Source organism: Zosterops lateralis (assembly GCF_965231275.1).
Source record: "Zosterops lateralis genome assembly, chromosome: 3".
NCBI classification, from domain to species: Eukaryota; Metazoa; Chordata; class Aves; order Passeriformes; family Zosteropidae; genus Zosterops; species Zosterops lateralis.
The window spans coordinates 65149152-65176406 of record NC_139764.1 but is presented as its reverse complement, the minus strand read 5'-3'; the positions used below and the strand labels follow the sequence as shown (position 1 = coordinate 65176406).

At 39.6% G+C, this 27255-nt stretch overlaps 1 protein-coding gene across 7 annotated transcripts in view; it reads left to right on the top strand.

Annotated features, from left to right (window-relative positions):
• The window catches only part of LOC310906610 (dermatan-sulfate epimerase), a 176698-nt gene extending 156902 nt beyond the window's left edge, over nt 1-19796 (top strand). For 6 of the 7 annotated variants that reach the window (XM_083856012.1, XM_083856009.1, XM_083856007.1 and 3 more), the window contains 4 exons: nt 10164-10417; nt 13585-13824; nt 14820-15027; nt 16727-19796. In XM_083856012.1, the coding sequence (XP_083712138.1) occupies nt 10164-10417; nt 13585-13824; nt 14820-15027; nt 16727-18485 (2461 nt within the window). In that variant the 3' untranslated portion in view covers nt 18486-19796. Of the gene's footprint in view, nt 1-3411; nt 4318-10163; nt 10418-13584; nt 13825-14819; nt 15028-16726 lie in introns of those variants that run through there. The other variant, XM_083856011.1, reaches the window with a different exon arrangement.
• The last annotated feature ends 7459 nt before the right edge of the window (nt 19797-27255 follow it).

The following is a 27255-nucleotide window of genomic DNA, read 5'->3' as shown; positions in this document are numbered from 1 at the left end:
GCATGATAGTGTCCAGGTTCCCCTGCACTAAGTGAAAATGGTGAATGCCACAGAAATACCTGAGCTAGAGCAAAAGAAGTGATGAGAGACAGAAGGGACCCACTGGCCATATATTGCCTGCATGTCACAGAAGAGAAGACGTGGGATTTAGGAAGAGAAGTGTTGTCTCAACAGTGAGGGTAATTTCCAAACTCTTCCACTGAAGCTTCAGTCTTAGCTCTGGAGACTGTGTGTGTTTCTCCTGGCGCACTGACAGAGGGATATAGCTTACAGACCAAGGATGTATGACCATCTCCAATAGGAGAACAGACTGCTCCAAAGTCACCACCTTCCTCCTTAGTTTCATTGTTCACACTCTTTCTTAACTTGTTTTGGGTAGGCTATAGTTACATGGCCATCTGTTTTAATGAAATAAGAAAGAGGAGGAAGTATTATTTTGAGTAGGAGAACTCATTTGTGTCTGTTTTTTTCAGTTTCCTACATCTCACTCTCTGTCTCAACCTTATTGAAGTGTCTTATGTCCTGTGATTCCTGCCCTGGATTGATTGTGGTTGTTCTGGCCCTTGTTACAATACTCTCCTCTGCCCTAGCTGACCAGCTACCAATCAGAACCAAGCAGATATCCCATTTCCCCTTGGCTTTGATATTATTTACTTGCCTCTAACTACTGTTTTTTTCTCAAGTAAATATCTTGCATTACCTAGGTGAAAGAGAAACCATGCTTTTCCCATCTTTCCCTTCTGGTGTAGACATCCCATTCAGAAATCACTGAAGGTTTAATCAGAGTTCTCTGCCTTGCAAAAGAAGTGACTGCAATAATCTGCTCAGTAGTAGTGGAAGTGTAGGAGGAAATTGTAAACATAGGCAATAGAGCTGGGCTAAGCTGCCCTTTGTATAACCTCCAGCTGTCCAGCTCTTCAAATACTGTAGCAGAAACATGGATCTGGTTTCCATTTTTGTTTCCCCCCCCCGAGAACTTTACGTCTGAATGCTGTCAGCATGGAGTTTATGCTATAGCCCCATCAGTGGTGGCAGTAATAGAGATCTCTCCTCCTTGTTCAACAGTGGTTTTCAGAAAAGTAGGAATGTGACATCTCTGAGGCGTGTACTGCACTGTCTGGCTTTGCTCAAATAGACTGGGTTCAGAGGCTGAAGGACTGGGCAAACAGGTTATGTAAATCTGTTTTTTCTAAGAAACTCAACTTAAAAGTACCAGAAAATGTTACTGCATGCAATTCTCCACTTAGGATAAGACTAGAAGAATAAACATGATAAATAGGAGTTGTGGCTGTTGTATGAGCTGTTCTGGCAGTGTCACAGTGGTAGAATTTTTCATGCAGTCTATCTAGGCATGTTTGGTTTTCCTGAGACTTTGGGAAAATACCATTCTGGATGATATGATTATTCTCCGTATTAAATAGTTGGAAGGCACATGCGTTCTGATCAGGAGGGTGGGAAGAAGGAGCAGTCTTGATGTTGCCTGACTTTGGAGTCTTGCATATTAGGAGAGTCATCTGCCAGAAACCTTTATGTCATCAGGAAAGAGAGCTTTTCCAAAGAGTTATCAGTAAGGATAATAAAACAAGCCTCTCCTTAGACGTCCTCAGTAATGTAGATTCCAAAACCGACATGTAAATTTTCTGGAAAAGTATCTTTATTATCACTGACAGATTCATCAACATGTTGCAAAGTTAAATCTGGCATTGGCAGCTTAATTCTTTCAGTGGTGTAATCTGGATTTCTTTTGACTTCTGCTGTCACGGCATTGATTCTAAAATAGTTTTAGAATTAAAAAAAAAAAAAGAAATTCATCTTAATGAGTTTCCTCTAGTTTTTGTGGCAATGTTAAATAAAATTTAAGCCTTACCAGAAAACAAAAGCATGTGCAGTACTTGAATAAAAGAAATATGGTTTAAAATGTCACTGGTTATTTGTTTCAGAATGCTAGGAGATTAAGGAGGCTGACATTTTAAATATTTTCTTTACATTAGTGGAATCCTCAATAGTCCAAGATACCGTTCAATATCCCAGGATACAATTATGAGAAAGTCTACTGGTAATTGATATATACATGGAAGGGGCATGTAATTAAGAACTCTGGTCCTTTCTCATCTATTAAAATAGTCATTTTATGTCAGATAACAAAGTACACCCATAACTGAGCTCCCATTTGTGTCAACTAGCAGAGGTTGAGCCGTTTGTCATAACAACCCATGTTGATAGGCATGCTACTCATTAGCAGAGCATCCCTAATGGCTACATCCTGGAGTAGGTTTACATTTTAAAATAAACAGAGGGGCACTGGCTAACAGCTAACTATAACAATCACCCAAAATCATATGGGAGTGACACTGTTGTGGAGACTAGCAACAGCAAACTAACATGCATTAATATTTTAGTGGAAATAGATGAGCATTAATGGTTTTGCCTGTAAAAATTAAAAGCTGGTATTAAATAAACCCCATGGTTTTCCATGGATTGGATATCTAGATACTGTCTAAAATATTATGGGAAGTTTGTCCTTATATGTGAACCGCATTACCTTTTTTTAGAGGGAACAGAGGATATTGATGTGTTTTCTGGCATTTTATCTCTGACTGGCCCCCAGAGCACTCCCCACCAGAAGGACGTTTTGGCCGAGAAGATCTGTGCTCGTGATTCTTTCCATATGCTGCTGGCTCATCCCGTTCCCGTACCGAGCGGAATGATGTAATCCGAGTCACACATTGTGCAGAAATAACAGATCAGTCAGATTCTGTTTTGGACAAAGCAGAGAAAAACTCTGTTTTTTACTAAGCCCACCTTACAAACAAATGCCTTGGGAGTTCACAAATTCTGCACCCTTCTTGTAGCAAGAGAGATGTTCTCATTTGCAATGGCCAGAAAGAGATTTCTGTGGATTTGTTTTTGGATTTTTTTGCACATAGTTGATCCCCCATTTTTAAAGACAAGTATGTTACCAATGTGCAGTAAAGTGTGGGATTTAACAGCGGCTCTGTGGGTGTCACAGGGCAGATAATTATTGTCAAGCACATGCAGACATTCCAGGGAAATAGCAGCAGCTAAGGAAAAGCTAACAGGAGGCTTCAGCATAACAAATTTGTGACCTTTCTGCTGCTTTCTTATAAAGTAGCAATCATGTAGCCTTCTGTTAGTCACTGTTTATTACAAAGTACTGGAACATACTGTAGGAGGACCCTTGCTGTTAGTATCCAGACAGTACTAGATCTTGAACAACAGAGGTTATAAGGTAAAAATAGATATGTGTAAGTAATTAAATGTGCGGAAAATCATTTAACTGAAATAAATTAATATATGCCAAATTGAAATAAAGCAAGTCTCTGTGCTGACACAAGAAATTTATAACATCTTTTTGACTCCAAATAATCAACTAGCAATCACATTCAAAGAAGGCTTAGGGGGGCTTTATAAGACTGTGGAATAAAAGTTATTATAAAAGAATCTGGGAGGATGCTGATACACTGTTTCCTACAGAGAGGAAGAAAAAGAAAAAGGGTAGGAGGATGAATTTGATATCTGGAATATATGTTATGTTAGTAAGTGAAATATCAAACCCTTATGCTGTTTTTATCTTCTACATATGTGGTATTTAAAAATAGAAATTGTGCATGTCTGTGAAACTGCTAGCTGGATTTTGGAGAGCTTCTTTAATACCTAAATTGATACAGAAGATAAATTGGTGCTGATGTTCTGTGGTAGCTACAGGGAGCTGACTTTGTGGCATGACTGGTATAAAATTTTGCTAAAACAAGAGCAAATGGCAATCTCCTAAAATAATAACATAATTAAATTTCTGTGTCTGCTTAATATAACACTGAGAACAACAAAAACTGACAGTTCTAGTTTATTAATGTGTTAACACAGAATCATCATAAAAGCAAACCCTGTGTGAGAAGGACTCTCTTGTGATCAAAGCCAAAAAATGAGAGAAGATCTGAAAGAAGCATCAGAATGACGATCATATACCAGTGAGGAAATAGAGGGAAAGAATTTAAAAAGTAGATTGAGATTTTTAAGGAACTAAAGTTTTACTTTCCTCTCCGTAGCACCTAAGCAGTACAACTCTATTTTTATAGTAAGCTCTTAAAAGTCTGTCTATGTGTTGCCTTTTTTTCCCCACACTGACATGAGTGTGACCTTTTACATTTAACCACTCCTTTGCCTTTTTTCCTGTCAACTGAGCTGCAATGAACACAAGCATGTGAGATTGGCTGCTGCTGAAACATGACTGGCAAAGAGAGAGGGGCAAACCTGTTTTGCCTTAGACATCAGAAACACAAATCATCAGTTTTTCAAGTATGTTTTTTATTCTTAACTTCTTTGTTGTTGCAAAGAACCAAGCACTAAGGTTAGGCAGATAATGGGGTTTTTGCTTTGGTAGCCAACCAGAAAAATGTGGGAAGGGTAAAAGCTGAGATCGGTGGGTTTTTTCAAAGTTTTCTTTTTTCTTCCCAAAATGACAACTGTAGAATATTGCTCTATTTATTAAGAAAATATTCCACTTGAGCACAAAAAAATACATTGTTTTGGAGACTTTGAAAGAAAAATATTTAAAATTTGTTCTGGTTTATAAAAGAAATGTTGGTGGTCTCATTCCCCTTGGAAGGTGTTTTCCCTCTTGATATCTATGCTTTGTCTAGCCACAGAAGAATAGTTCTCTTTCTTGCCTAGTGGGAGGTTTAAAGCTCTATCTTCTTCCCTCAGAAGTGGGTCAGGACAATAGCAAGAGTGCCAAGGCCTTGGCATTGGGAAGACTGTACAATTGCACCAATTGTACAGTCAGTTGGCCCAGTTATTTGCCTCATTTGCATCCACACTTGACATTTAGTATGCATTAAACTCAACCCTGCTCACAGCTGGCTACCATATCTGAAGTAGATGGCATCAAAATGCACTACAAGGCTACCTTAGAACTAATTTTCACCTCTATGCTGTTAGAAAAGAGTTCTCACTCATTTCCTTTGCAGGCTTCTAGTGAGACTGAGAATTTCAGTACTGAGGAGGGAGTACTGGGAGCCTTCCTTTAATCTACTCCTCCAGGAATTATTCTGCATTAATTTGTCATGGGAAAGTTTGGAGCATTGAAATTCCGGATGTGGATTACTTGTGTAATGCATGTGTCAGGATGTGCTTAATTCTTCTTTTTGCATGCACTGATACCATGTTAGTTGGCCTACCGGCCAAAAATCAGATCTCACACTGCTTAGAAGGGTATTCTATATCTCAGATTAAAGAGGATTATTTTCCTATTTACTTAAATTTGTTTTTAAGAACTGGATACCCAGTGAAGGAAAGATGACTGTAAACATCCCACAGGTCATGATCAAGGAAGTCACTTGAGCAGCAGAGTTTGATTTAAATCCTGCCTTGAACTGGCCAGATAATGTTTTTTTCCCTCTTGGCTTGTATTTCTGAGAGAAATGCTAATAGAATCGTAGAAACAGAATTGTTTGGGTTGGAAGGGGCATTAAAAGATCCTTCACTTCCAAAACCCCTGCACTTGGACTAGACCTGGTTGCTGAAAACTCCATCTGGCCCAGCCACGAACAGTTCCACAACTTCTCTGGGGTAACCTGTGCCAGTGCCTCACCACCCTCACAGTCAGGAGTTTCCTCATAACTCCTAATCTCCTTTTTTAGTTTAAAACTGTTCTCCCATATCTTGTCTTATTATCTGGCCATGCAAAACCCCTCTTTTTTATATGTCCCCCTTTAGGTAGTAGAAGGTTTCTGTAAGGTCTCCCTGGAGACTTTTCCAGGCTGAACAACCTCATCTCTCTCAACCTCTCTGCACAGGAGAGGTGCTCCAGCCATCTGAGCATCATTCTGGCTTCCTCTGGACTCACTCCAACAGGTCCATGTCCTTCTTATGCTGAGGAGCCCAGAGCAGTTTGCAGCACTCCAGGTGGGGCCTCACCAGGGTGGAGTGGAGGGGCAGTATCTCCTTCCTAGCCCTGCTGGCCATGCTGCTTTGGATGAGCCCAGAACAATTTGCTTCCTGGGCTCTACGTGCACATCACTGGGTCATCCAGCTTTTCATCTACCTGAACCCCAAAATCCGCCTCTGTAGGTCTGTTCTCAGTGAATCCTTCTCCCAATTTGTACTCATGTCTGGGACTGCCCCAAGCCAGGTGACCCTGCTTTCAGTAAGGAAGTAGTTACTTGGTAGTGAATAGTGAGAAATTACAGAAACATGTTCCTACTGAGAGAAGAGGCAGTAGTAGCATCAGGAATGTTGTCAAGAAATTGAGAGGTTGTAGTGATCTTGGCTTTGTTGGTGATAGTGGTTTTTACTTTCCATCCAAAAATTTATGCAGATGGTATGCTTATTTAGAGCTTGGAAATGTGTTTAATGAAGGTGCTGTGTATACACAGAACAAATGCAGTGCATGCATGATGGATCTTGGTGCCTTCAATTGATCACTGGAAAACAGGGTCTTAATCCCCTCTTCATTTTCATTGTTCATTGTAGAAGGTGGCAAATCTAAAACAGATAAACTACATTGCACCATTGTAAAATTCTAAACACATGTAGGAAAACTATACTACAACTTATACAGCTTATCCATAATTCCAGGCTTATCCATGATCTCTTTATTTCCAGTTTCTTCATGGAGGATTCATATCAAACTCTATATGTTTAAAATAAAGTAAAACTATGTTATAGGACACAGATGAACAAAACTTTAAAGAACACCCCAGGCATGTATTTATCCTGTGCCATTAACAGGATTTGTACAGACAGCAGTTTTTTTGTGCAGAGCAATGTGTATGGCTTTGGATGTTTATGGAGTTTGATCATGAGGTAGCAAAACTGTTCAGCACTTTTTGCTCTTTCATAACCTCCTCAAGTTTCCAGATACAATTCCTCTTCCAAATATACCTGTATGTACAGATACAAGTATATAAGTGTAAAAAGGTACTGTAGGGGTGCCTTTATGTTTTAGAATTTAAAATATATTTTAGAATTTTTAAAACAGTTGGATACCTTTGCTCAAAATGCCTATGTCTGCAACTCTGTAGTTGTTCTATATTAAAGAACCCATTATAGATATTTTTATTTACTTTGGGCTTGTTTGTTTGTTTGTTTGTTTGTTTTTGTAACATCTGATGCCTTTAAAGGCTGACAAGGCTAATGCAGCCTTGAGGTAGAGATTACTTGCTCTCATCACACACAGTGAATTGTGAAGCTGAAGTTCATACTCTCTGATGTTAAGTTTTAATCTTGAGTGGCTTAGAAAATAGCTTGTTGTATAGGGCAACGTGTCAGTTTGTTTTTACATATCTTTGTATAAATGCATACATTTCTTAGTAGTTAATAGCCCTGAAAACACTTTTTTCACATACATTGATTCAGTGCATGCCTGTGACTCTGTGCTTTCCCGCAATTTATCAGCCAGGCTATTTACCAAGTCTGACACTGGGAGATGCATTTGAAAAATGAGAATGTAATTTAGATACAAAACGCATGTAATGCTTGCTACTTGACCATTCTTATTGTGAATCATTTACCACATGTTTCATGTACTTTTCTTGGTTCCTTTGAAACTAAGTTAAGAGGGGTGCACTGATTTATAGCAGCTAAAGAGTTGTTTTTTCAAAAGAGCTTCACCTTAAGAACAGATGTTGACTGTGGGTTTGTGTGTTTATAAATTAAGATCTTTAAATAGTCATCTTTAATTTTCTTTATTACTTGTGAATCTCTTCTGTGAAATTTTATACAACACTTTAATGTACAGAAGTGCAATTTGAGGGGAGTTATGACAAAATTGCTTGTCTAACCCAAGCTGGCTAACTATGTCAGCATGTGTGATAAGGGTGCCTAACATAAGGGTTTTACACTGAAAGGCTGTGGGGTTTGTTTTGGTTTTGGGTTTTTTTTTTCTTTCCTGAAAAGATCAGGAGCCTAAATGCAGTTATAAATAACTTCTCAATTTATCACCTCCCATGTAGAAGACTGCTTTCTGTTTTGTCAGAAGAAGTACTATGGAGGTTATTATATGCTCTTACACTGTAGAATTTGATATGGTATTCTGTTAGAAACTAAACATAAAAGTTTGCGTACACCTTAACAGTGAAAGTTGCAATAAATCAGTTCCACTGGCAAATCCCATTTTAAATTAAGTCAGGTAAAGGTCAGGTTAAAGCAGAATAGGTTTAAGCAGAATCTAATTAGGAGCTTGTGTGTTGTTAAAAGGATACTGCACTTTGAATTAAATATTTTAAATGAGCTCAAATTCTTTCATTGTACTTTTCTTCAACCCTAATGTATAGCTTAGCTTCAAACTCTTTGTAACTGTTCCAAGCAGATGCCTTTAAAGTGAAATTTCCTGTACCTATTTGAACTCTGATTTCTGAATATACAAATGTTTAGTGAAACTAAAAATACTTTGGAAATTAGAATTCATTATATACCTGATCAAAGGATTTTTTCTGTGTCAAAGGATTCCTGACAGGAATCATGGTGCCAGAATATTGTATATAATTGGCATAGAAGGGAACTTTAGATTTATGTATAGAATCAACAACGTTTTATGAACTTTTTCAATTATAAGGAAGGATGAAGAAGCAGAAATAAAGAATTAATTGAAATTGAGAAATGACCAGATAACCCAGATTGATGTATTTAATTTAAATCCGTGAGACAAATATTTAATTTTTAAAAAGGAAAAAAGAATGTTTAACTTCACTGCAAGCAGAAGATAGGATCAAAGCTGAGAGGTGTTAAACAGTTAAAACTGTTGGAAATTCAGATGATCAAAAAGCATACAGAGAGTTTCCTTACATGGGAGTATGAATGTGCCAAACTTGAGTTCTTCCAGTGATTTAAATATTCTGGAATAAAAATTAAAGGTAATTTTTTTTTCACTTGCACATGATGTCTTTTGCCATCATTGCAGTGCCTTAAGATGATGGTCATAATTTCTACATGGTTTATTAATGCATTTGGGATGCCAATAAATGCTTCTGTACCAGATTTTTTTGGTTTTATCCTACTCTTTGGGGATTTCTTTTTTTCTCATCTGTTCACACTGCTGCTTACTCAAATGAAGATGAAATCATATTTGTGGAGTCATAAAGTGGTTGAAACTGGAATATGTGTGCCTTCAGGAGCACAGCACCATTTTTACTGAATGTAGTAGGATACTCATCTCAACAATTTAAATTAACTTCTGTAATAAAAAATAGATTGCAAAAAAAGTGAAAGAGGAGAACAAGCATGAAAGCAACTGATGATTTTTCAGTTTATAAAAGTCTATTTTCACTATGTATTCCTTCATATTTTCTTTTCTGTAGAACTGTGGCCTAGAAGTACTGTAAAATTAAAGGCTTTAATACACAATGTATACTTGATTTAAGAGGAATATATGTTCCATGCTACCTATATTATGAATTTTCTGGGTAAAAATTTACTATTTTGCTAAGTTCAGTGTAATAATTGGACACAAGCTAGTAGTTCCTAGAAAATATTTTTTGAGTATTGACAGCATTTTACCTCTTTTCTGTCTTAGCATTAAAAACACCAGTGTTTATTAAGAATGTTAATTCCAGCTGTAGTAAAACTAAGTTTCCTCTTCTCTACTTCTGTCTTTGAATGAATTTGAGGCATGAAAAAACAGTATAGTGAGTTGTTTTATTATGCTTGCTTAAAGACAGCTCTAGTCTCATAGGCACCGTTTATCATCAACTGACTCCTTTGGAAAAGAAAAAAGATTTGTTACAGGAGGTTGGAGAAGTATAAACCATGGCATATTACTTATAAACCATGTCATATACTTACTTACTTACTTACGTATCACAAAAATTATATGAACCTTTCTCCAGATTAATAGATTCAATTTCTGTACAATCAGTATTCTGCCTATCTTTCTCCTAGCAAAACCCAGAATTTTTCAAATATTCTTCTAATATTTAGCAACTTCATCTTTCTAATAAAGTTTATGAGCTTTGAAGATTAATGTTGTCCATACTTACAACAGGAAAAGACAGTTTAGAGAATTGGTAAGTAGCTTACTACTGTGTCAAAATTCAACGTGAATCATCTAACTTTGGAGACTTTAAGTCATGTACATATCATAGTATAGTAAAGGGGAAAACTAAGTAGGTGAAACTTTATTAATTGCCATCTTTATTTATTGACAGGCTAGTGAAGGATGCCCCCTGGGATGAAGTCCCTCTTGCTCACTCCTTGGTTGGTTTTGCCACTGCTTATGACTTCTTGTACAGCTACCTGAGCAAGATTCAACAGGAGAGATTTCTTGAAGTAATTGCCAATGCCTCAGGATATATGTACGAAACATCCTACAAACGTGGATGGGGTTTCCAGTACCTTCACAACCACCAGCCTACCAACTGTGTGGCCCTGCTGGCTGGAAGCCTGGTTCTGATGAATCAAGGTATGTGCTAAGCCATAGGAGTGTTTTTTTCCTGAAGTGTATTAACTCAAATCAACCACTTACGCAGCAAAGTTCAGATTTGATAAAGATTCTTCTTAGTGTACAGCAGTATTGGGTTTGCTCTTTTACTGCTTAGTAAAATTTATTTTATGGAACAGAACAGAAATCTGGGCATTTACACAAGGCATGACGTGTGTGACTCTTCAGTTTTCTAAGTGATTCTGAAATTCTTACTTCAAGAGAAGGTTTGTAAGAGTTAAAAATCCCCTTGTGTACAGTTTGTCCATTCAGGGACAGGGTCTTTCAGAGTAGATTATCAATGTAGAATGATTCACTTGGTCTCCTTATACAATGCATTATGAAAGTCAGCAGCCAGAAACACCCAGTGCTCTGACCTGGGAGCCAGACAACAGGATAACCTGGAATTTTATCCAAGACTTCTGTCCTGTCGCCTGGGGGAGCTGCAAAAGTGTAACTTTATCCACCGAAGTGCCGCAGCTTAGGGTCCTTCTTCCCAAAAGCCTTTTCTATGGAGATACTCAAGGCTGTACTTTTTTCCCTCTGAACTCTGCCATTGCATCTCACAACCAATATTTGTGCCAGGCTTCCTCTTCTTTGCCTTGGGGACGTAAAACCATCCTTCCCATTTCCAAGGTGAATACCCTGGCCAGTAGTTGTTGCCTGCTCTGTCGAGGGGCTATCCCTGTCCTCCTGGAGAATGCAAGTCACAGAGTCAGAGAGAGAAAGCAGGTAAGCAATCCTGACCTTAAACCTCAGAGGTACTTCAGCTGAGAGATGGAAGTCATGGAGCCAACTCCTCCTCCAGCATAAGAATGAATCAGCATTTCATCAGGTGATTATTTTATATGTGCTAGATGTATTTTGAAAACCTAATTCCCAATGGAATTACTTACACACTGCAAGTCAGGGAAAATGTAGTTTCTGGATGCTGATGGTGTTGCTGAGCTGCTCAGCCCTGCCAAGCACAGGCACAGCTGCACATCACTGGGGCTTTCAAGGGCCCAACAAGTGTGACAAAAAACTATGGCACCTTCTGTGTTTGAAGGGTCATTTTTTGCTAAGTGCATGTCAAAACAAACATGCTGACTGATGTGTGTATGTTGAAAAGCATCAAGAGCATGTGTAGAAGTTATTCCCTATCCTTCTGTCTTGCCTTCCACAAATTGAAGACTCAAGCCATGTTTATTCAGTGGGTTTGCTTAATTTCATATAATTCCATCCTTCCCTAAGCCTTTGTTGGTGCAGAAAGCTGGCAGTTTGCAAGATGATTCTGCTTTTCATTAAGGTATAGACCATAAGTATGCCTTGTGAAAAACAACAAAAACATCACAGAGCTGGCCAATATTTTTTTTTTTTCACTAAAGTGATGGTGTTTGTGGGGAAAAGGAAGGAAAAAAAGCAGGAAACTAGTTTGTCATGTAGCCTGACAGGGTATTGAGTCTTCTACTTTCTTCATTTCAATGTATTATTATTCTTTCAGTGTACTACAAGTGTAGTGTTATAGCATAGATATACCCTAAGTAAAAAGAACATTAATGCATTACAATGGTAAAAGCACTGTGCTGAACAGTGGCAAATAACATTCTTGCAGGAGTCAAAAACTAGCTTCCCTTTTATGTCACAAGGGAAAACAGGAGTGGAAGCATTCAGGATTTTATTCTGACAGACGACTGTGCTGCCAACTCCATGAAGAGCAATGAAAGAATGTCGTAATAGCTGTGAGTGAAGTGGAAGTACCACTGCCACTGTTGCTCAGGCCTTCTCTGTCACAGTTTTCCTCTTCAGCCAGGCGCTCAAAGTACTGGGTTAGACTCAGGTTGTCTGTTTTGCTTAGGCACTACTATTTTTTTTTTTGTCTCTGTTAACTGAGATGGATTTGGCAGCCTGGACTAGTAGGATGCCTGAATTACTCATCACTGTGCTGAGCATAAATCCAGTGTTGGTGGCAATGAGATGAAACACTCTGAGTAACAGGATTGAATGTAGCTCCTACCCCTTTAGCCTGGCACATGGGCTTCATTCAGCAGGCACTGCTTCACCACATAGTGGGGTGTAACATATGCCAGCTGGGCTTTGCTATAGGGTGGAATTAAGTCTGGTTAAATCTGTGTCCAGACACTTTGAGCTGGGATAACACTAAGTTGCCGTGTAGAAGCACAAAACAGTTATCTCTGTTTAGTTGATCTCCCTCTTGCTGCTCAATCCGAAAGAAAATAAGAGAAGGCCTGTAGCCTTTCCTCTGCTGGGTTCCATGTGCTGAGTTCTGCAATACATAAATGCAGTGCCAAGGCCCATAAATGCTTGTGCTTAGTGAAAGCAGATTGGCACTGAGAAGGTTTCTCGTGGCCTGTTCCCAAGTCTTGATTTGTGTAGAGCAGACCAAAGTAGTAAAATCTCTGAAATGCTTTTCTTTAGAAAAACTAAAAATGCTTGGAGATTGTATATGTGGAAGCTGAGAATTTATCTACTTGGAAGATTAATTTTATTCTGGAATTGAGGAATCTACTTTTGGAATTACCCATGCAAAGCTCTTTTCCGAAATTGCTTTTATTTGAATAACCCTTTAGGTTGTACAGCAAACTGAAAATATAAGTAGAACAGAGCAGGTCATAAAATAGGGCATGAGTTAGTAGAATATCAGTTAACTGCAGCTCAAATGTGAACTTTTAAACTTTTTTAGTCTCTGTGGATCTCCTTACCATGCTGGTGATCCTGCCAGTGAAAAATGACCGATGAGAATTGTTGCATTATTGGAGCCCTCTAGTGGGGCTATTGGTTTGTTTTCATACTGCTTTAATTTGAAATGGAATAAATAGTCTTGGTTTGGCTCTTCCTTTTTTTGCATGTCCTGAATGCCTTAAGGAAATTTTCTTTTCAGTTGTAAAGCATAGCCCCACATTATTAGGGAAAGGTGTTCAATAGATTTTCCCATGCTCGTGTGACCTTACTTTGCTGTGTTTAAATGCAGTATTTTATTTTTCACTCTAGAAGTACTGGGACGCTGCACCAGTAGGTTGTATTATTAATGTATTATGAATCTGGACTGCACATTCCTTGCTGTGAAGGATTCCACTGTGGGAGTACAGAGAGCACCATCTATGAACTATTGTGCTGTAATTAGTTTTGCCATTGTGTTTTTCTTTCAGGCTACCTTCAGGAAGCATACTTGTGGACCAAGCAAGTGTTGGCAATCATGGAGAAGGCAGTAGTCCTGCTGCAGGAGGTCACAGATGGCTCCCTCTATGAAGGGGTGGCTTATGGCAGCTACACAACCAGATCACTGTTTCAGTACATGTTCCTTGTCCAAAGGCATTTTGACATCAATCACTTCAGCCACCCCTGGCTCAAGCAGCACTTTGCATTTATGTACAGGACTGTCCTGCCAGGTAGGTCCCTTTAGGTGAATGAAGATGAATCTCTATTTTTGAAGCAGGGATAAATGTCATATTTGAAATAGGCCATTTTAAAACAGCACTCTACTTGGATTTTTTTCAAAATAACCATTTCCTTGGATTTTACCTTAAACTGTCATCAAAACAGTAACATCCTTGTTTATCACTGCTTATTAGTGATGGACACCTTCCACTAGCCCAGGTTGCTCAAAGCCCCATCCACTGTGGCCTTGAACACTGCCAGGAGTGGAGCATCCACAACTTCACAACTTGTTCCAGTGCCTCACTATCCCCACAGGAAAGAACCTCTTCTTTATATCTAAACTAGGTCTACCCTCTTTCAGTTTATAAAGCTGTTACCCTTGTGTTGCTTATTTGCAGGATACTTCATTAGGAACTTACATTGCTCAAATTCTGGGTTAAAGAAGCTTAGATAACTCTTGGAACCCCACATCTATCCATGTTTGTAAGGGGGGCTGAATTGCTGGCAGTTTTGATGTGCCAGGCACATAAGGAATTGTGTTATGTGGCATGTGCCTATGCTCAGGCATCCTTTGGGGAGAGGTTCCTTAGAGCAAAATGAACTCACACTGATGGTTTCAAGGGGAAGCTGATTATTTGGTTCTTCAGGGGCACCTCTGGTTTATTCCTTTGGAGAGTATTGATTGACATAAAACATAAAAGCTGTAAAGGGAAAGTTACCTTTGCCAGACTTGAGTGAGGAGAGGAAGTGGATTGCATCTTACGTTTTGTGTAGTGCTTTGGTTGTCTGTAGGCCAAAGCCAAAGGAGAAAGGTGAATATTCAAGTTAGCTGCAATAGAAGAACCCACTCCTGTGCAACCTATTTATGGCTCATTTAGAAGCAGGTCTATAAACATCTGAAAAAGCTGCTTCTGTTTGTACCACTTGGCGTCCCCATCACACTCTTCAAAAGCATCTTTGTGTGCTTATTTTTTCTTTCTTACATTCTTTTGCACTCTTCCCCCAGGGTTCCAGAGAACTGTAGCCATTGCAGATTCCAACTACAACTGGTTCTACGGGCCAGAGAGTCAGCTGGTGTTTCTCGACAAGTTTGTCATGCGCAACGGCAGCGGGAACTGGCTGGCAGAGCAGATCAGGAGGAACCGAGTGGTGGAGGGCCCGGGCACACCATCCAAAGGGCAGAAGTGGTGCACTCTCCACACTGAATTTCTCTGGTATGAAAGGGAATGAGTGGGCTCAAAAGGAACCTGGCAGCTGTTTGCTGTTGGTGATAATTCATTATCTTTACATGTGCACCATAGAGGCCAAGGCCAGACTGTCCGTGTGCCACCCAGGGTCATGAGGCACAGAAAAACTTCTTCACTTAGCAAAGATGCACAGGTTGCCACAGGGAACACCATGGTCTTGTCGTACATCTATCTGCTTTTATAGTTTCTTTGCACTGTCTATTGCCTTCATAGAATACAGGTCATTACAAAGGAACTGAAAATTTGCCTGTATGTAGTCTTTGTTTAATTTGGTCTATTCTAACAGAGTTTAATCCTATTGTGTTCTTTTATAATGAATTAGGTGAACATTTAAAGCATAATTTTCTTTAAAAAGTTCTGTAAAGTAGTATAAACTTCCTTTTAAAAGCTAAATAATCCAAGCAGTAAGGCTACTGTTAACTGGATTTGCATGCTAATTTGCAAGTTATACTTGGAAGAAATGCAATGCTAGATGGATATTTTCCTTTGCAATGTACAGCTATGCTAATTTCTGTGTCAGAAAAAAAAAAAAAGTAAGAAATTAAAAGACCCAAGAAGCTTTAGATCCACATATGAATTCCCTTAGTTTGTAGAGATAACAGGTATATTTTTGAGGAGTCAGTGTAGCTCTTTCTCTCTTGCAAGAAAAATCGTATTGAATATCTGTTGGTTTGCACTTATGATGTGCACATTGGAGTGCATGTTTGCTAGGCTCCAAGCAGCCTTCATCTTGTTACTTGCAAAATACAGAATTTCTCCTCTACAACCTCATCTCATCACTGTTTTCTCTTGTGTCTTCATGGAAATTCTGTGACTGTCTAGGTCCTGCCAGAAGCTCGTGGTTAATTGTAAGAATAAATCTGATTCTGAAACCGTCTAACAAAAATGTTAGTGGGCTTAATAGTGGGCTTTGTTTCTTTTGATTGCTTAAAAACAATGCCAGAAGGTTTAAGTTTTGTTTTGGATTTTTGTTGTTCTAACTCTCATAGATAAAATTGTAATAATTTTAACCTTTTCGGGAATTAAGGCTTCTTTATAAACAAAATGTCTTATATCTTATAATGTATACAAGAAAAACCACGAAAATTTTTCTTCAGCCTATTTTGGAGAAAGAAACTAACATACATTAACCAATACAAATAATGAACATTTATCCTTTAGAATGCCTTTTCATTAATTTTTAATTTATTGCCTATTCTGTTTGAAGACTACAGACTTCTTTAATCGTCATTTTGGGGAAACAGATACTCTACTTCTCTTTGTTAAGTTGTCAGTAAATAGGCACAAATGCTGATGTTTAGGCAGTGTCTGCAGCCTGGTCTAATCTGCCTTTTTTAAAGATCTATGCTATAGTCAGCAGTTTTATGACTATACAGGACAAAACATAGCTAGTTGGAAATTAGTGGTATTCTTATTTTTGAACTGCAGAAAGACTGCTTGCTTTAAATGCAGAGCAGATGCTTTCAGCTATTGTTCTGTAAAAGGTGCACAACAAATTTGTATAGGGATTAGTATGATGAATAATATTTACAGCTGTATGATGAGGCAGCATAACTGGGCTTGCTCCTTGATGTAAATAGTGGATAGTTTTTGAGTCTTGTACAAGTGCTGATAGTGGAATCAGTCAAGTGATTTTTAGCCCCATTTTTCTCATCTTTTTTTGCAGGTATGATGCAAGTTTGCGCTCTGTACCTCCACTAGACTATGGAGTTCCTAAGCTGCATTATTTTGAGGACTGGGGAGTGGTAACTTATGGAAGTGCTTTGCCAGCTGAAATCAACAGGCCTTTCCTTTCCTTCAAGTCAGGAAAGCTGGGAGGACGTGCAATATATGATATTGTTCATAAGAACAAGTACAAAGAGTGGATCAAGGGGTGGAGGAACTTTAATGCTGGCCATGAACACCCAGACCAGAACTCCTTTACTTTTGCTCCCAATGGCGTACCTTTCATAACAGAAGCTCTGTATGGGCCAAAATATACTTTTTTAAATAATGTGTTGATGTTTTCCCCTGCTGTGTCTAAGAGCTGCTTCTCCCCATGGGAAGGGCAGACTACAGAAGACTGTTCCTCAAAGTGGCTTAAATATAAACAGGACTTGGCTGGTGACTGTCAGGGACGAGTGGTTGCCGCCATGGAAAGAAGTGGGGTGGTTTTTATCAGGGGAGAAGGAGTGGGTGCATACAATCCTAAACTGAGGCTGAGAAAATGGCAACGAAACCTTATACTTCTCCATCCCCAGCTTCTCTTGCTAGTGGACCAAATCCACCTAGAAGATGACAGCCCTCTGGAGGCAGCGACCAGTTTCTTCCACAATGTGGATGTGCCTTTTGAAGAAACAGTTGTTGATGATGTCCACGGGGCCTTTATTAGGCACCGTGACGGGATATATAAGATGTACTGGATGGATGACACTGGCCACAGTGAGAAAGCCACCATTGCCTTCAGGATGTATCCCCGGGGCTACCCCTACAATGGAACAAACTACGTGAATGTAACGACCCTGCTGCGGCACCCCGTCACGAGGGCCATTTACCTTTTCATTGGGCCCTCTGTGGACGTGCAGAGCTTCACCGTGCGTGGAGATTCCCCGCAGCTGGATGTTTTTGTGACCACTGGAGAGCACGCCTACGCCGTGTACCTGTGGCCTGTCGAGGATGGCTCCCGCTCTGCCTTTGCACAGGTTATTGCAGACCGCCAGAAAATTGTCTTTGACCAAGCCTCTGCCATTAGGAGCTCCAAGGTGCCAGAAGTGAAGGACTACGTAGGGATCTTGGAGAGGAACCTGCAACATTTCAAGCCTGTTTTCCAGCAGCTTGAGAAGGAGATCCTGTCTCGTGTACGCAACACGGCCAGCTTTAGGAAGACTGCTGAGCGCCTGCTGAGGTTTTCAGATAAGAGACAGACAGAGGAGGCCATTGACAGGATATTTGCAATCTCACAGAGGCAGCAGCAGCAGCGTGGCAGAGCAAAGAAAAACAGAAAGGTATCCAAGGGCTACAAATTTGTTGATGCCGTTCCTGACATTTTTGCACAAATTGAGGTAAATGAAAGAAAAGTGCGACAAAAGGCACAGACTCAAGCACAAAAAGAGTTGCCTGTAGATGAAGACGAGGAAATGAAAGATCTTCTGGATTTTGCAGATATCACTTATGTGAAGCACAAAACTGGGGTGTCAGTCAAAGGCCGATCAGGGCTGGCACAGATGGTGACAACTGCTCGAAGTGCCCCGTCAATATCACCTTCTTATACTCGCCTCTTTCTAATTCTCAACATTGCTATTTTTTTTGTCATGTTAGCAATGCAGCTCACCTATTTCCAGAAAGCCAAGAGACTGCATGGCCAAAGATGTCTGTATGCAATACTTTTAGTAGACAGCTGTATATTATTGTGGCTGTACTCTTCCTGTTCTCAGTCACAATGTTAGCAGAAGACCTCTACTAGTTGACCAGTTTATGGTCATATATGTCTATGCAAAAGCATTAACCCTAATAGGGCCAAAGTTTATATCTTCTCTTTCTTTTTCTTTTTTTTTTTCTTTTTTTTTTTTTTTTTCTTTTATCTGAAACATTCCAAAAACATCTGGGGAAAGATTATTTTCAGACTAGTAGGGATTAAAGAATAGGGCAAGCAATAATATCTCAGAAAAATCAGTACTTAATAAGTACTCCCCCTTTGTGTTTTGAGTTGGGCCTCACATCTGAGGGAATGTTATGCTTTGTTCATCAGAGTTCAGTAATGTAAAGTTGTAATTAATTTTTTGGTGAGAAGGGCCCTCTTGATAGGTTTGTTTCTGAGGTCTTCTTTTAACAGAATTTGTTTTGCATTTAGTGAGTTTTCATTTCAGGCTGCTAGGGATGTCTCTGGACATTCTCCGAAGACAAGGATATTCAAACATATGTATAAGAGGCAGATCTTAGCAATAGACTCCATTTCTCTCTGCCAAACCAAAGAATGGCTCAAAATGGGACATCCCTGTATCATTACTGCAGACCCTTATATTGTTATCTCCTCCCTGCTTTACAGTCTGGCACAGTGGGGAAATGACAATCATGTCAGTGCTTGCCAAGTGAGAGGCACGTCACTAGTAGGTAGTAGTAGAAGGCAAATATGGAGTTAACTCAAAGTAGAACGGAATGCAATTCTCAGGAAAAAAAAAAAAGCATTTATATTTTAGCCAAGTGTAGGCTGTACAATGCTGAGTTCTGTAGGGTCTGTTCTCTGTTTTACAAGGCAGGGTTTCAAGGAAGTTTTCTATAGGTTGAAGCACATCTTAGTAGGGAAATAATGTCCTAGATCACTGCCCTTCCATATGTAATTTTAAAAATATATAGAACCAAAGCAATCCTGTGGTAACCTCAGCAAGTGCCAGTATGGAAAAATATCTATTAAGGAAGTATTTAATGTCTTTTTTTTCTTTTCAGATAGCTAGAAAGAGGACAGTTAAAATTTTGTGAACAGCTTGTTCTCTATAAAGCACCAGCAAGGGTTCTGCAAGCTCTTGGTGGCCCCAGGTCAATTATTTGGGGATTAGTGGTAAATGAAATCATGTGGTTTATGACAAAAATAAGTTTGACATCTCCACATATATTCCTCTCTGTTCATTAAAATAATTTCAAAAATTCATAGCTATTTGAGAGCATGGAAGCTCTGTGGAATTGGGACATACCTGTATGTCTTTACAGAAAAACAATTCTTCAGTACATTTGCTAAATAAAAGCATTATAATTATCTCAATGGAAAAGATGGTTTTCTTTTATTTAAATGTTTTCCCTGATAATTATAGTAATTATGGTTCAAACTACAAACCTTTGCTTCCTCTTCTTTACACCATTTAGATGTATGTTATCTGCATTACTCCTGTTAAGCCTTCTGCAAGTCTGTGTATTGAAATGTGATGAGGTTTCCTTGTCTAAACATCTTCAGTGAAAAGGTCAGAATATTTTCACTAAGTTCCAGCTACTGAGTCAGTTCAGAGCACTGCATTCACATAAATAATCCCAATGCCTGGATTTCAATGAAATTTGCTACATTTCATCTGAGCAAAAGATTTAGGTACCCAGTTTATTTCTGATGCTTGCATAGTCACTGGATTATGAGAGCCTTCATACAGTAACTCAGCTCACCTAAGACCTTGGAACACCTTCAAGAGATACTTTCCCCTCTTCCCTAAATGCAAAAGTCATGTGAGGTGGTTAATTGTCTATTTCAACTCACTCACTGTGGTTCTTAAGGCAAAGGGAGCTGAGCCTGGAGAGTGTCACCCATACAGCTCCATTTTGGTAGTGTTGCCTGCTGAAAGTGACTAAACTGTGACAGGCTGTGGATAGCTGGAAATCTCTTCATTTCTGCCTTTGCACTGTGATGACAGAAACACGTGCAAAAACAGCTGTTGGTTTGTTCAATTTTAAAGACATTGCTAGTTTTTTAATATTATGTGATACTATTATTTGCCATGAAAGACCAAAAAATCAGGAGTTTATTTCATGTCTATGCAGATTTCCCCTGTGTCAATTTGCTATTGTCTTGAACAACCAGAAAACCACCCTGTAGTCTAGGAGACTTGAGAAGTGCCTGCAATTCTTTGTCTACTTTGTAGTGTGGCATCTAAGTTCTAGCATGGGATTTGTGTAGCTGTCAAATGAAGCTGCAGAGATTAGCAATTAAGATATGGTTGTGCACGTTAGCTCTAATGTACACTCCACTTCTCTTCACTGTTCCAGGAGTGCCACGGGAAAGAGGTGGTTGCAAGAGCTGCCCATGCTCACAGCCAGGTCTTAAAGCAGCTTTAAAACCAGACCAGCATTCAAATGAATGGTGTGTGTAATGACACTGCAAAGGGAAATGAAATGCCACAGCCTGACCCTCCTCAATGAGAGACCAGACCCATTTCAGCATGAAGTGTGCATCCAGGGGTTTTGCAGCCTGTGCTTGGTTTGCATCTGTTAAGGATTTATGTGTGTATGACTGTCATTACTTGCTGCTCTGAAGTCCACTTGCAGAGATGTGACTTTGATTCAGATTGGGTAACTAAAGAAGCAAATTAAGCCTTAATTGTGCTGACTGTCTTTTAGATATGAAAAGAATCCTTAGTTATTCTTTTCCAGGCCAGAGCCTTTAAAAAGGCCCAGTGGTTCTGTTTCCACTCTTTTTTTTTTTTTTTTTTTTTTTTTTTCATTCTTGTCTCTCTCATTCCTTGCCAAGGACTGTAATTTTTTTTGATTTTGAAACAAATGGAGGAACACATTATTCTATTCCATCAGTAATGTGGCATGGGCAATTAGATGTTGGCTAGAAGCATCTGTGTCACAGAAAATAAACAGTTTGAGGCCTCATGTGGCAGGACCCTGAAAAATCGAAGCTGCCCTTGCTTCACTAGGAAGTGCACTGAGGAAAAACAAGTAAATGGGATCAGCCCAACAGCCCTACTGGCTTGTGAGACGGCTGGAGAAAGATGATATTCCTCCACACTTCCTTATGCAGGAGAGGATGCTCTCCTCACCTTTGCACCCTTTGAACTGCAGGAGAGAAGTGACTTTGGTGAGCTCTGTGTCCGTGGTAGAAACATTTAGCACTGGGTTCATCTAGACTTCATCTAGACTGAACAACTTATGAAATATCTCTGTATGGCACCCAGCAGCAAAGTTATTTTTCGCTCCTTGTTTTAAATGGAGCAAAAAAACTGAGATGTTTCTGGCACATGACTCTGCTCCCATTCTTATTGTGCCTCTTTTTCATTTCTGAAAATCTGCATTTTCTGCATCTCTGGCCACAGGAAAAAGTGGCTATCCAAGAACTGGGTTTATGTGGATGGGTTTCTGTGCTTATCTGAGACTCTGCTGACTTCACTCAATTTCTCTTCAAAGCTGCTGTTCAGTCATGCGTGCTTCATTTCAGGACTGCATTCTAATTTAGTCTAAAGTTATTTCACTGTATTCTGAACAAAGTGAATGGCAATTCAGCCCACAGGTAGGGGTGTATATGTTTGAGAGTGGAAGTGGAATCTGGTTCTTAGATTCTTTCAATTATTTTTTGAGTCCAGCCAAAAAATGTCTGTCTATGTTATATACATTATTGTGACTCAAGGAAGCAAAGGGAAAGGAGCACATTACTTCATTTCTTAAAACTTGTAAGATGAAAGCTTATTCTGAAGAATTATGTGTCTGAAATACATCTCATTCTTCTGTTGATCTATGCATTTTCCACTGATGAAAAGAATTTTCTTAGTGTTTGAAAGCATATAGAGTTTGGAAAATAGCTGTATTTCTGCACCAGGACATTACATTCACATTTATTTGGTCTGCAGTTGGTTCAGTTGGGATCATAAATACTTTTGCCTAACTTTAATCCCTTTGCTCTGGCTAGTCTGTTAAAGTCAGTAGGGTAACTTCAGGCTGGTAAAGCAGACTGAGCTAATGAAGCCAAGATGTCATTTTCTGTCCTTTCTTGGCAGCTGACTCCAGGAGCTCTCTGCAGCAGAAGGCCTATGCAATCCAGTGCTGGATATGTCTGTACTGATCAGTATACAGACTGTTTTCCAAACAAGTTCCACCTTGAAACAAATAATGTCAAAGCATTTCAAATAAGAGCCCTGGACCCTCTCAAGCAAGAAACAAAACTATTCTCTGCTTCAGGCAGGCAGGAGATTGGACCCAACTACACAATTGCATTCCTTCAGCCAAATGCGTAGCATTTTCCGCAGATGCTACCTTTCCTTACAGGTTCTTCAGGCTGACAAAGGGTTCATAACATTTATGATTATTTTCCAGAAATTTAGGATGCAGAGCAAAACTGCTAACTGATATGTATTTGTATAAGACATTTAGCATGATGTTGTGGCCTTTTTCTCCTTTGACTTGTGTCCAAAACCATCAATGATTTTATTTATTTCCTAACTGACCCTGGGACAACCAAGAGGAAAACTGTCCCACTCCAACCCCCAGGGCTCTGTTACCATGAACAATAATCTGTAACAAGTATATATGAGTTTATGACTGTCCCCAAAATAATGACATACATTTTTTCACCAAACATTCCATACTCAGTCTAGCTTTGTACCTACCTCCAGTTGGAAGGCAGTCTTCAAGGAGGTGGAATACTTCTAAAATCACGAGTATAAAACCCCTGTTTTCCCACTTCATTAAAACTGTGACATAGGAAACAAGGAATGCCAGGAAAGCTGGTCCCATTGGATATGCCCACAGGAAATGCTAATAAAGAAGCTTGAGAAGTGCTAGGGCATGGAAACTTCCTACACTGCCACACTGCTGTGAGAGTAAGCTAGATGAATTCACCCTGTGGCAAGAAGGAGTAGATGATCAGCACATGCATTCCTTTTTATCCCTAAAGAACAGGATTATTCTTGGGTTGAGGAGTTGAACTCTTTGGGACATGCTATGGAAGGCCAGGTTTCTCCATGACCTAATAAGGATGCTACAGCATTTATAGTAGACCTTTACTATTAATTGTAGTCTAGAATTGTATTCACTGCTAGTCCTTTTTTATATGGTAGAACCCTTATTTTGATCAAGTAAAGTAATTGTATTCTTTCACTTAGTAAGTTTGTCATGGAGTTTCCTCTGGCAGACCCAACTGCTGGTTGGTAGCAATGGGAAAATGGGCAGAAGACCAGAGGCCCTGGGAGGGCACTTGAAGAACTCTGCCTTTATGGAAGCTAGAGGAATGGAAGATGTTCAGTTATGCTATAAAATACAGCTGCAGATGCCAGGCAAATAAAATTACAACAATGATGGAGTATTTGAACATTACAGAATAAATGAGGGCAGATCGAGCAACTTGGAAAGTTACTGCTAACGTAAAATATAGGCAACTGGGAATATTTTCTCCTTGTGTCCCATATATCCTTTTCTTTTGAATCATGTCTTCCCATTTAAAAAAATGGAAAGTGCACACACAAGTGCTGTTGAGTGTAATAGAGTTCAGCCTTTAATACAAGCCAGACATGGTTACCATAGAGCCTGACTCAGCTTGTACAGTGGTGAGCTGAAACAGCTTGGGTATTCTGTAGCTAAGGATTAGCTTGATTAGAAAAAAAATATGAGCAAGGGAGGTTGAGGATCAGAAGCCAGAAACTTTTCAATTCTTTGATGACTTTGAAAACGATAAGGTCTCAATTCTTGGGCTGCACTACTGTTAGAAAAAAAATTCTATTAGCAACAAAATTTTGGCAGCAAAGGAACCTGAGAAGGGAAACTGGAGACAGTGGTGTGCTATCATGAACTAAAGAACTAGTTAATTTGTTTAAAAAGAGAAAGAAGGATAAATTGAATGGAAAAGTACAGAGTATGTTTTGTAGCACATGATGAGCCACCATTAGGACACACACACAGAGTGCAACAGACCAAATCTTAGGACAAGGGGGGAATGCCCTTAAAGATAAGGCAGATTTAGATTAGATATCAGGAATAAATTCTTCACTGTGGGGATGGTGAGGCTCTGAAACAGGTAGGTTGCCCAGAGGTTCTGCTCAGGTTCTGCAGAGGTTCTGCCCAGGTTCACTCCTGAAAGCGTTCAAGACCAGATTGGATGGGAACCTCAGTGCCCTGGTCTAGTGGAAGGTTCCCAGCACAGGGTAGGAGGGTTGGAACTCAGTGATGATTCTAAGACCCTATGAACTCCCAGCTATTCAGCAATTCCAAGGCAGCAAGGTGTGATGGTATAACCTGAAGAAAACAAGGACACATGGAATACAAAACATTGATAATAAAAGTATAGAAATATTTTGTGTTTAATGCACTTAAATTTGCCAAGTAATTCCATTGTATATCAGTTTCCATAGTAAGTGAAGAAGAAGACTGAGCTTTTCTTTCTTAGAACTGGCTAGTTAAGTACCCAGGGTGATTTGCCTGATTAGTCGTAACTATAATCTGCCTCACCAAGGCTACTTAATTTCATCATAAAACATGACAAATTCTACCTTTCTAATCCTCTGCTTCTATCATATATTTTCTTATAAATTCAGCAAATATTTGTCCCTTAATCTGCAGACAGTATTAAAAAATCACACAGATTTATTAGTGGCTCATATAGACTGTAAAACCCTCATGCAGCTTGTTGCTGCAGGAAATCTGGACCAGGTCACAGGACCTTCCCCATAGGGAAATGAGACCTATAGTGAACCCATAGTGTTAAATGAGCAGCAGTAAATAATGGCAAGGGAGTGCCATGGCTTATGTGACTCTGTTCCAGAGCTGACCCGTCAGAGCCTCCTTCAGAGCCACACTTGGATTTCCAGACCTGTTTCCTTCCTGCCTGCTAAAATTCATTTTCAGCCAAAACCTGCTAATAAATGTAATGCTTCAAAATAGCAGTATAATAGATGCAAATGCTTGTAAGCTGTGCAGGCCCAGGCACAGTGCTACTTCTCCAGCTGCTGTTCTACTAAGTATTAGCACTACTAATGATTTAGGTGTTGCCCCTGAGCTGTGGGACATTTCCTAAACTTTTAAGAAGGCTGCTTCCACCCTGAAGTCAGAATACCTTGCTCAGTTTCACCAAGTGAGGCAATGGACTTCTGGGGGAGTTAAGTCCAGCTGGACACTAGGTACAAATCTGCTTGTGGACAGGACCTCCAACATGTTAAGCGTTAATATTAAGCATTAATTTCACTGGTATGAGTCAAAAGGCATGACAAGAATTTTCCTAGAATAAAAAGCCCTACTATCCATGTGTCTTTCTGACCTGGAGAAATACACCTTACATCTCTCGGATGAAGGCTTCCTTAAAAATGTAATGCCTATTTCTGTCACAGCATCACCCTTCAGCCTGTCCTGGAGGAAGGAAACTTCTGCTGCTAAGTGAACCTAGAAAGAATCAGGTCTGATCAGTTCAGCACAGAAATTCCCAGTTTTCCACCCTCCTCCGTTATAGCAGAGCTTTTTCTCTCTCTTACCACAAGAGGACCCCCTTTCTCAGGTTTCATAGGAAAGAGATATCTAGGTTCTTTTAAATTTGCTTTCCCAACTAAGCTAATACAAACAAAGTGTGTAGAGACTGGAATTTGGATGGCACGTTACCCTTCTTGCCAGTGCTTTGCTCTCTTCTACGACCTTAAGTTACATACTTGAGGATTTTGTGATCACAGAATTTCCTAGTCATGTACTGAAACTTATGATATAATACTTTCATTAATTAGTCTTGTATCAGATACTATAATTCTGAGACTGATGGATATACATAATACTGCTGGGTTGAGGGATTTTTTCTCATGAAATATCAGATACATGCCGAATTGGATATTGACAGAAACATAAAGCAGTCCAAACATAATTTCCCAGAAGAAGCTCTTCAAGTCAGGAATTTTCCAAATATGTCCTTTCTTACTTTCTTTGCAAAAAACTTAAATTTTAGAACAAATTTTGGATTGGCATCTGATTCATTTCTGATGGTTTTTTTTAACATTATACTCATCCACACTTTGTTCTCTATTTCACCAGGTGCCACGGTAACCTGAGAAGATTATTTTCTTGACCCATTTGCACAGAATCAGGGATGACTCTTAACGGCTACAGCAGGGAAGTGTGATTGGCTCCAAGAGCAGTGGAGGAACCCAACTTGCCCCTCTGTCCTTCCACTTTAAGGGTCTCCTGGCTCCCTGATCCCACCTGGCTTTTGCAGCCAAGTCAGCCACTGAACAGACTGAACAGCCAGGCAAGGGACAGTGCGGAGGTGAGCTAATCCATGTGCTGCTCCACCTCAGGATCCAGGTTCAGCCTTGTCCTCTTTTATCTAGTTATAGACATTTACCCCGAGAGGGGAAACAATACTGTACTTGCTACTCTCGTCTGAACAAGGGAATTTTTTTTCCCGGGCTTCTGTGAATTAACAGAGAAGGGAGAAAACTGATGTGCAATTCCTTACCATTTCCAAGGCACCTTGAATCACCCCACACAGGAGGCTACAATAGCAAAGAGATGCTCGTTCTGCTGGCAGCTCCTCCACAAAGTCCACTAGAGGGTTTTTGTCCAGGATTAAGGAGAACTCATTCCCTGTAGCACTACTGCAGCTTACACTAGGGGTGACTCCAAGGTACATCTTAAAAGCAACCTGCAAAAGAACGAAAGTCTGCTGCTTAAATGTGCTGTGTGAAAGCCAGAGGTGAAGCTTCAGAAAGCAGCATCCCCTTGACCTATTTTAGCCCAGGAAAAAATCAGGGAGTCAGACAGGCTAGAAAGCAA